This window comes from Panthera uncia, unplaced genomic scaffold (genome assembly GCF_023721935.1).
Source record: "Panthera uncia isolate 11264 unplaced genomic scaffold, Puncia_PCG_1.0 HiC_scaffold_760, whole genome shotgun sequence".
Taxonomy (NCBI): Eukaryota; Metazoa; Chordata; class Mammalia; order Carnivora; family Felidae; genus Panthera; species Panthera uncia.
The window spans coordinates 18,522-28,829 of NW_026059936.1; the positions used below are offsets into that span (position 1 = coordinate 18,522).

Below are 10,308 nucleotides of genomic sequence, written 5' to 3' on the forward strand. Positions count from 1 at the left end.
GGCAGACGAGACGATCGTGCATTCGGAAACCCACGGAGCCGGTGCACAGAAGTGGCGGTGGCAGACGGGCCACACGGGCCAGCAGCCTCCCCCACCCTGACGATGAGCAGCCACGACAGCAAACGACAACCGGGGCGTGAAGGTTACGAGGCGGTGCTCTCTGTGGCAGCACGGCTCAGGGGGTCGTGGGCTCGGGGGGGCGGAGCCCAGGCTGCCTCTGGGACAGCTCGGGACCATGTGCTGCCAGGCTGGCTCCTGGCAGTTCGACCCAGCCCAGAACCGCCCTTGAGGGTGCCGAGGAGGGGACCCCAGGGCGGCACAGCCTCAGACACGGGCCCCAAGCACGTCGGAGTAGCAGACGCCCAGACGGCAGGGGGAAGGGCGCGGGGCCCTGGGCGGCGGCCATCTGCAAGGACAGGCTTCAGACATCGGGGCTCCGGGGGCAAGCTGGAGGGGCCGCCCGCCTTCTCGACACGTGGCCGGGACCCTCCCCGCGTCCAGCGCGGTCGGCTGGAGGAGAGGCTGTGCTCCCCATGGATGGCCCTACAACACCGTGCCAAGCAGACAGGACAGTGACCCCAGCCCTTCCCAGGGGCACCCCGGGATCAGACGGGCCACCGGGGCCCCGTTACCATCCGCGTCTACGGGGCCACAGACCCACCCGCCGTCATGTCTCGGCTGAGTGCACGGCTGCGACACCAGCAGACCCCACCAGCGATCCCCTTGACGTGGAGTAACGGCTCCTGCGGTTAAGGGGGAGCCCCGAGCCCCAGATTTGTGTCACACAGTCACGGGCACTGGGTGCCACGCTCCGTGGGGCGCACGTGGCTCTTGAACCGCTCCACGGTCTCCCGGGCAGCGTCCAACCCGCCACCGGTCTGCCCGCTCAGCTGCGAAGCCCAGTGGCTGTGTCCTCACTTCTGGCGGTTGCGGGCTTCTTTCCGGTCTCCCAGCCTCTCGTCCTCTGCTCCCACTCTGCGTTTTGCCCTGTTTTCCCATTTTAAGTCCCCGCTGGTGTTCGGGGCAGGTCTGAAGGTCTCATGCTCCCAAGCCGTGCTTCACGGCCGCTCCCGTGCACACAGACGTCCTGGGGCTGTGTGCCCGCTCGGTCCCCGGAGGCCGGGCCCACACCGTGTCCTTCCAGGAAGAACATGCTTCTGCTCCCGGCACGCAGCACGATCTCTCCTCGGGGGCTCCCAGGGCTGCGGGCTTCCAGCAATCTCCGCCTTGCCTCCTTGGGCTGCCTTCCCTTCCAGCTCCTTCTCGCACCAGCTGGACAGCAGCTCCTCCATCGGGAGCCAGGCCCGTGGCCTCGAGAAGGCTCGTCCTGGGTGCCTAGGACCACAGCACCTGCCAGCACGACGGAGCGCCTGCCTCGTGGTGCGCGTCTGGGGAACGTTGGGGAGCAGACAGACGGACCCCCCCCCGTCCCCCCCAACGCTCCATGCAGCCCCCACAGGCGCTCGGGGACGTCTTCTTCTAGCTTAGCCCTGCAGCGAGCTCGGCCTCGCTGGCACTCTGGGTGCTGCGCCCAGGGTCCGAACGAGGAGAGCTCCTGGCTTCCTCATGTGCCGTCGGCATGAGCACACGCCGTCCTCAGCCGCTGTGGGCAGAAGGCATTTATGGGGACACAGAGCCAGCGGCAGCGAGCCCCGTGGAGCAGCACACCCTGCGGGACCCCACCTTGGGGACGGGGTGGGGGCGCAGGGCCACCTCCCTTGCGGGCCAGGCCGTGAAGGCCGGCCTGCTGCCGCAGCCCCTCGGGCACCGGAGCCCCACTCGGAGCCCGAGTCCCCGGAGGTGAGGTCGTGACTCCAGGCGCAAACGCAGGACAAGTCCCACCCGCGGCACCGGGGCCTCCTCCCCGTCCCTGGAATCCAAACCACAAACCTCCTGCCGGGAACACACCTTTCAGGGTAACGTTCTGAACCGAGCCAGCGGCTTTTCCCTCTAGTCGTACATCCTGCAAGTGATTTATTAGCCAGTGTGCTCCAAGCAAAGTGAAAAACCACTCGGGAACCAAGATGGTCAAGTTTCATTGGAGGAGTTTAATTCTCTATTTTTATAGATATCATTTATTAAATTAGAAGGCTGATAAGCAAAAATATATTTTACAAAGATAGATCTGGACTCTGCACCCCAACAGACACTCGAGAAAGCTCTGAGGATCGTTCCTGCCAGCACGCCGCAGACGTGCCGCTGGAGGGGGTCTGTTCGCCGAAGGAGCCGCGGGAAGGACCCACGTGCACAGACACCGCATCCTCACCGCCCTGACAGCGCCGGGGCTGCCACCAGAGGAAACGCCACCGACCGGCTCGCAGAGGGCGGAGGCCCCGGCACCAGTAGCCACCCTGGCTCGTGGGAGTCCGTGGTGGCCACGCCACAGCCGTGCAAGAAGCACGTCCCTCGGCTGCTTCAGAGGAACCGTGACGTCCCCCGGGAGGAGCGGGCCGCCACAGGCACGAGCCCACACGCAGGACAGCGGGGCACGCAGGAGGAAAGGACAGCCTAGCACAGGCAGCGATGGCCGGCCGGGTGCGGGCTCTCTAGGACGCCACAAACACAGTGTTGGCAAGAAAAGGGGAGCAGAAGCGACAGGTTCAGGGTCCCTCTCCTGCCAGCCCAGGCCCTGTGAGCAAGCCTGGTGCCTGTCCCCGAGGGGAGCGCGTCCCTGACACACACAAACACCCCCACAGCTTTAAGGCGGAAGGCGGCACTGGGGCCCGGGGGGGACCTGGGGTCCCGGATGTGTGTCCGTGAAGGTCGCCCCCAAGTGAGAGCCGCAGGCCTGCCCGACGCTTTCGCCCGTTCGGGGAGGAATCTGCGCGAGGACGCGGGCCCAAACCGTCCGATGTGGGAACTCCTGCTTCGCGAGAAGGCAGGGCTCCCACGTCCTAGCCAGCGGTCGGGACTCAGTGGAGGCAAATCTTCACGGAGAACCCTCGCCTGGTGAGGCCGCCACGCCGGCCGGACACGCTCCTTCAGGCTTCTGTGCGCCGACCCCGGGCCACCACGCACTCGCCGCTGGCGGCAGCACCCTCCAACCGACAGGAGGCCCCGCGTGCAGCGAAGGCTGGACGGAGTCCGGTCCTCAGGCTGAGCCTTCGCAGGGCCACACGGCTGGGGGCTGCGGGGCCCACGGCAACAAGACCGTCTGGAGGCAAGCGTGCGTGCACGCGCCTGGGCTAGGCAGTGCCCGAGCCCCCTCCCGCATTGCAGATTTCCACCAGGTGTCCCCCACCCTGTCCCATCCTGTGGTCACAACGGGAGGGAGCCTCGGCCGCCACGCGGTCCACAGCGCCGCACATGCACCCCTTGCCTCTAGGAAGCCTCGAACATTCATCGGTTTGCTATTTTTTTGTCCAAACCGAACCCGCAGGACTGGTACACGTTTACTTAAATCAACGTCAGTTGTAAGCCAACGGTTCCTGATACCCTTTAATAAACAAATACAAAGTACTGCCCCTTCTACTTTTCACCCTCAGTTTTACGTTCTGTTCCAAGAGCTGGTCAGGGAGCGGAGGGCAGTCCCTCGGAAAAACAGCCCACAAAGTCGGCGTGAGACACGGCAGGAAAACGCTTAACAGGGTCCCCAGGGCAGCCCTGCTCCAGAGCCCACGGGTGGGGACGGGCGGGTGGACGGACATCAGCGCTGAGCCTGCTGCTGGCTGGCAACACAGAGGTCAGCCTGCCCAGGACGCTGGTGAGCGGCCCCGGACCACAGGCAAGGAACAAGGGACGGACGTGAATTTGAAGCGTGACTTGGAAAAATCATCCCAATCGGCTGTCAATGTTCTATGTGCCTGAAACACGAGGTCTACCCCAACTAAGTAAAGTAACCGCATGCCATCGTCAAACCAGGAGGGCACGGGACGCTTTCTAAAGCGCCGGCAGAGTCAGGCTGCTCGCACGGAGCGCTCTCGGGACAGCCTGCGGAGCAGAAGCACACGGCACTTGAAGACACACGTCCCTAAGCGGCAGGGGGCAGAGCGTGTGGACAGGACACGGCGCACGTGCCCACTCTTCTCCCGACAAAGCGGGGGACAGGCCCGCCCACACCCGCACCCAAGCGGTGGTGGCACTCAGCGGCTGGGGACCAACGACCCGCATGCATCCCAAACGAGGGTGAGGACTGGGGCTACAGATGGCTGAGAAAAGGCTACACGGGGCTCCTTCACAGGAACGGGGAGGGGGGCGGGGCCGGCAAGTCGAGAGGGGCAGAGGCAGCGTGGCGGCCGGGGCCCTAGGACTCTTCACCCATCTGGAGCAGGGAGTTGATGGCTGCGTCCCTGTCCCCCCTCTGGGCTTCCAGCACGGAGCGGGTCACCTCCCGGTCCATGTTGGGGAACATGTCCTGGATGGCCTTCAGATCCTCCTCGCTGCAGCGGGGCTGGGTGCTCACGGCCGCCGGGGGCAGGGCCACGGGCACCACGCCAGGGCCGCACACGGCGGGCACACCTGCAAGTGAGATGCGGTTGAGGGGCACACACGATGGTACCCACGCCCACACCGAGCTCCGGCCCACGGCCCCACGCACGACTCCACCGCCCGCGGCCTTCCTCCCCAGCAGGTGCTCGCTATCCCAGAGCCGGGATGCGCCGCTCAAGCTGCGGTCTCTTAAAGTCCCGGATCATACCACGGGGCCCGCCTGCGGGACCTGAAGGCCACAAAGAAATTCTGCCAGGGAACGGCCGGCACAGGGGGTGGATGGCCCGCTAGTGACCACGGCGCGGGCCGTGCACCAGGCGGGTCCCTCTGCCGCCCACGAGCACGCTAGTGAAACCCGAGAGCCAGGCACGCACCCGCGAGCATTTCTTATCGCACGCCAAGCCGCGAGGAACCGCGGACCCAGCTCTCCAGTCCACTGTCTACAGGATGGATGGAAACACGGGCAGAACAGCGGCGGAGGATTTTCCAGACCAGGGGGCACCTTTCGCCATCTCTTAGGAACTGGCGTCCTTCACGCCCTGGCTCCACGGCCACCGTGCCTCCCAGGTACTACTTTGGCTCAGAAAAACCCGGAAGCAGAGAGAACTTCTGAAAGGCTCTTAGTGCTCCCAGGATCAGCTCCCCCATGGGACCCCCACCCCACCCCTGCAGCTCATGGGTCTCTGCCTGCTGGGGCTGGGGGGGTGGGGGTAGCACCTATAGTTAGCCCCCTCCCGTGGGGGCCACAGCTCAAAGGTTCTGCCTGCCCTCCGGAAGCAGGGTCCGCAGACACACGCATCACGTACACGCACACCCATGCACACGAACACCGCAGGTCACACGTGCGCACGCACACACTCGCACACCACACTTCACTCGTCACGCACATGCACACCCTCCTGATGAGGTCAGGGAGTCTGTGTTCGCAGCAAAGGAGACGCTGCAGCACAAGCTTCACGCAAACAGGGGCAGCGGGTGCAAGTCCTTGTTTGCGGGAAATGCGACTGGGGCCGGTGGCGCCTCGGTCCGAGACATCCAGGCAAAAACGACTTCCTCTCCTTGGTAACTTCCTGCAACTCCATGTCCCAAAACTTACCGATGCACGTCAAAAGAGAAGTTCAAAGTCTCCAATTATACAGAAGTCTGGCCTTTCCCAAAATAAACATTTTAGGGCAAACTTGAGCACAAAGTTCTCATTTATAGGATGAACTAAGAAACCAGAAAAAGGCCAGTGACACATCTGGTCTCCTGAGAAGGCAGACTTTCCGTTAACCGAATGTGTCCTGGTGCTGCTGGCCGTGTGGGTCCCCGCACGTCCCCCAGAAACACGTGTGAGGTCCCCACCTGGGCACACGTGAACAAGATGGCCGTCGGGAGCAGCGCCCGGAGAAAAGACGTACAGGCACAGACCCCAGGAGGGGCCCCGTGACCATGGAGGCAGAGGCAGCGAGGCAGCCACAGCCCAGGCCGCCTGAGCCCCAGAAGCTAGAGGGGACCACAAGGGTCCCACCCCAGCACCTCTGCTGCCGACTCCCGGGAGCACGGCCCGCCCGTGCCTCGACTTTGTGCTTTGGCCTCCAGAAGGGCGAAAAGAGATTCCTGCTGCCTTAGGCTATCACTGTCTGTGGGACTCTGTTACGGCCGCCCCGGGCGCTCATACCTTTGGTGAGCCCCACAAGGTGCCTGTTCGTCCTCCAACCTCCAACGAGGGGCAGTTAAACCATAAGCTCACACAGACCCTTTAACCGCCACAGGGAAGGGCGCCACTGAGACCCAAGGACAGAGGTCCTCACGCTGACCTCAACGCAAAGCAGGGCTCCCCACGGCACTGTGCTCTGACCCAACTCCCTGCACCGTGCCATCTCAGGTAGAGGCCACGGTGACCCGGGGCTGCCCCGCCTCCCTTCTCTCAGGGAGGGATCACCATCCTGCCCTGCCCACCTGCTGCCTACTTTTACGGCCATCTACCGCAGGGGCTGGTGAAGTCCAGGCACCGTTGCAGCCAGGAGCGGGAGTCAGCCAACAGCTGACATTAAAGTTTGAAAATTCAAAGGCGTGAAAGCTACAATCCAATTGGATTTTGCCATACAGCCACAAATTGCTACTTTTATAAAAGTGAATGAACACGACACAACGGGAACATCAGGGCATACGGTTCACTCTGCCCCACAGAGCGTGATCTTTCGTGCCGGTAACGCATACGCTAATGTGTTTAGAAATTACGTTTCCATACCTCGTCAACTTCAACTTGCCAATGATCAAGGGAAAAAAATCCTATATTCCACAGTCGCATAAAAGATTCAAATGTAAGACCAGACCCTTGTGTTTGGAAGGGCCCCACGAGTCACATGCAGACAGGGCTCAGCCTCCACGCTGCACTACGAGAGTCCAGGGCAGGAGAAGTGGCACACACCTGTGATGGGCACGTAGCCGACACCTTGCTGGTACACGGTGGGCATCAGGACCACAGGCTGAGGCGGCATCATCACGGCAGCCGGCAGCGCCTAGAACACACCAAGGACGATCACGGGGTCACAGAAGAACACAGCACACACTGAAACCTCCCGTGTGGCCCTGCCCACGTGGATATCCCAACACTGCCCTGGCGGAAGGTCGGGGCGAGTGGTTCGGCTACAGGGGTTGTTTAGAGCCTCCGATGGAGATGCGATCGGAAGGGAACACGGTTCAGGGAAGCAAGTCAGTACTCTCTGCGTCAGCACCTGTAACATTTCCTGACTGCCTCTAAAATCTTAACCACTCAGCTATCGCGGTCACGATTCTGTGTTTACGTGAAAACTCTGTTAAAGCCGCGTAACGAGACGTTTATGAGTAAAATCACATCGGTGTTGGGATTTGCTTTCCAACAGCCCAGGGATGAGCAGCGGGGACGAAACTCTGCCGGGCTGGGAGACCACCCTCACAGCCCGACCGCCTCCCTGCCACCACACCTGCAGCGGACTTCCTTGAGGCAAAGTGAAAACAAGGACACCACCACTCCCTTGGGGGGACAAAGGCAGTGGCAAGAGCCCAGGGTCCCAGACCCCTCCGCCCCTGCTTCCCACCCCAAGAGCAGCGGGTTGACGATGGAGCCACACAAGCCAGGGGACCCGAGGGCCGGCAGCTTCTCCCTTAAACGCCGTGTGGCCCTGAGACCCCTCTCCGCCACGGGGTGAGTCTGCCCCCCGGCCACAGGCCACCACACAACGCCGCTCCTCCCGCCAAAACACCTGATACCTGCTGGCCAAGGCCCCGTCCCTCGGGGACAAACAGCTCCACTGAGCTTAGCTGCCACTCAGCCTGCCCACATGGCCCATGCCCTCACCGTGTAGGACATGACCAGGTTGATCATGCCCTCCTTGTCATCACCCTGCCGGCCACTCAGGCTGTACCACTCGTCCTCCACCTTGCCCTGCTTCAGGGACTCGGGAATGGTGACATGTGTCCAGGCGATGCGGTCGTCCATGGAGAAGGCTCGCTGAGGGAGACAGGGGGAGACACACGGGCCACCACTGCCCTGAGGCCCCGCCCTCACCCAGCGGTCCCGCCCCACAGAGCCACCTCTTACCCGAGGCCCCACCCACAGCCTCACCCTGAAGCCCCATCCCTGGGCCTGCCTCCTCCAAAGAGTTGTTCCCCCCGCCCCCACCCTAGTATCTGGCCCCTGGCACTGTGCATCCTTCAGCCCTGGTCCAGGCAGTGAGGGCACGGCCTGGGGGGGGTGGGGGGGCTGCCCCTCTCTCTGCCTTATACAAGTCCCCACCAGGGGAAGAGAGGACCCCACGGGGCCCCGCCCTCATTCCTGTAAGGTCAGGAGAGCAGTGGTCAGTGTCTGGAGATGCGTGGTCTCGTCTCTGCCCGCCCTCCCTGAATCCCTTGCAAGTCCAAAGCCCAGTGGGCATGGACGGGGGAAAGGAGGCACTCTCCCTGCTAACCATGCACTCTGTTCTTCCCCTCCTGTTGCTAAGCAAAGGGAGAGATGGGGTAGGAGGAAGGAACCTGGAAGGAAAAAGAGCCGAGGGCACCACACTGGCGGGGGGAGGGGTCCACCTCTCAGCCCTGCTGCTGCCCAACTCCGTGACCTCTCATGCTGCCGACCAGAGCCCCCGGAGCTCCCGGGCCGGGCCGTGGAAGGCTGGGCTGTCCCACACAGGGGCCCAGAGGACCGGGCTCAGGAAGAGCCCCACTGCATCTGATCCCCCTCAGGAACACCCGGGGGGCTGGCAACTTGCCCAAGAACCCCACTCCCACCCAGCATGGGGTCTGACACACTTTACATCCCACCTGGTCATGAAGGCCGGCCTCCACAAGCCTGGGGTTTGTGGACGAGTTTGGCACTTGGGGAAGGGGAGACGCGTCAACACCGTCTCCACAGAGTGCCTGGTGTCCCTGTCCCTGGTGATGCTGCTTCTGAATGTAGCTGCATGGGACGTATACTTTCCCCCGCCTCCGGGGACACCCCGTCACAAAGCCATGACGCACCCTGTGTCGGGGCACACCTGCAGCTCCTGGGCAGCCTCAGTGGCGGGAAGGCAGGGCACCCGTGGCTCTGGCATCGCCGTGCGCGGCCTGCATCTGCCGGGCCCGTGAAGGCGGCAAAACCTCTCACCTCATCAAAGATCTCCAGGTAGAAGGAGTCCACGCCAGGGGGCACCGTGCACTGGATGACTTTATTCCAGCGAGGGTTCTTGGCGCCGTTGTGGGCGGTGGGCGTCTCGTACACCGCGTAGCCCAGGCGCAGTCGGCAGTACGGGTCCATGCGGGTCATGCCGTAATTCTTCGCCAGCTTGGCCTGAAACACGACCAACGTCACTAAACAAGCAGCCACCACCACAGTGAGAGCTGCACATCCACCTCAGCCTTCCACCCCCCAACTCCCCACTCCCGGCATTTTCCCGGGAGCAGGACGTGGCTACAATTGTGCCCGTGGGCAACGGGTGCAGCAGGCCACTGGTCAAGTGAAGGGAGCCGCTGGGCCACGCAGGGCAGCTCCTCCGACGTCCCCTCTGAAGAGGCTGATCAGAGCCAAGAGCCACCCTGGAGCCGCGGCCCGGCTTCACCTTCTGTCCTCTGTCCACTGCTGCGAGTCATGAACCCCGAGGAGCCCAGCCTTCGGCCAGACAGGCTACGTTTGCAGGGAAGAGAAGGCGTGGACGCGGATGAAGGCGGAAGGCTCCGGGGGCCCAGGCGGTCGGTCAGCAAAGGCTCATTCCAAGTGGGTCCGACTGGACCGTAATGCCTCCACACAGAACCCCACAAGGGCACACGAGGGAACAGCCCTGGCGGGGGCTGGGCGAAGACCAGGGGAGGAAGGATGACCACACAGGTAGCGGGAAGCCACGGGCCACGCCACGAGGCCCAGCGGGCAAAGTGGGAGCCCAGGCCACGAGGGTCTGGGAGGACCGTGTGGAGGGTGCGCACGGGTGGCTCGTGTGTACCTGAGGTGACCCCATCGGCCCTGGGGGCGTGGCCAGAGTTAGTATCTGGGACTCGTGGTCACCATAAAACCCACAGAACTCGCGAGGCCCGACCGTGGCTCTGTCTGCTGTATGTGTGCGTCTCCTCAAAACTGCGTGCAGTGACTTCCCTTGCTTCGCGGTTTTACAGGAAGTCGTGCTGACCAAAACCACTTTAGATCCTGACAGCGCATTTGGCTTTCCTTGGGATCCGTTCGGCAGCCAGGACCGGCCTGGAGGGGCTGCCGGCCCACCCTCACGCCCTCACCTTCCCGGCAGCCGCGAGGCCGTCCACACACAGGAGCGGTGCCCGGCCTGGAGCACGAGCCCGTGGAGCTGTTACTGACTATCCCTGCTCCGTCTGGTAGAACCTGGCAACTGTCGCTACTTTTCACGTCTATCGCTTCACCAGCTACGTTTCAGGAGC

The 10,308-nt window shown here is 63.2% G+C and overlaps 1 protein-coding gene across 1 annotated transcript; it reads right to left on the reverse strand.

Annotated features, from left to right (window-relative positions):
* Nucleotides 1-2,028: 2,028 nt before the first annotated feature.
* On the reverse strand, nt 2,029-10,275 carry LOC125918422 (toll-interacting protein). The gene is made up of 4 exons (XM_049624417.1): nt 9,035-10,275; nt 7,751-7,903; nt 6,842-6,932; nt 2,029-4,458 (listed from the first exon to the last, which is right to left on the reverse strand). Exons 1-4 carry the CDS (start codon nt 9,191-9,193, stop codon nt 4,244-4,246), a joined length of 618 nt encoding a protein of 205 aa, XP_049480374.1. The 5' UTR covers nt 9,194-10,275; the 3' UTR covers nt 2,029-4,243.
* Between the last annotated feature and the right edge of the window lie 33 nt (nt 10,276-10,308).

Excerpts from the sequence above, each read along its gene's own strand:
- LOC125918422 (XM_049624417.1), bottom strand. The coding sequence starts at position 9,193 with ATGACCCGCATGGACCCGTACTGCCGACTGCGCCTGGGCTACGCGGTG. Across the intron at positions 7,904-9,034 it reads ACCTGGAGATCTTTGATGAG|CGAGCCTTCTCCATGGACGA; the intron begins GTGAGAGGTTTT and ends TGTCTCCCTCAG. Across the intron at positions 4,459-6,841 it reads CGGCTACGTGCCCATCACAG|GTGTGCCCGCCGTGTGCGGC; the intron begins GTGTGTGCCACT and ends TCTCACTTGCAG.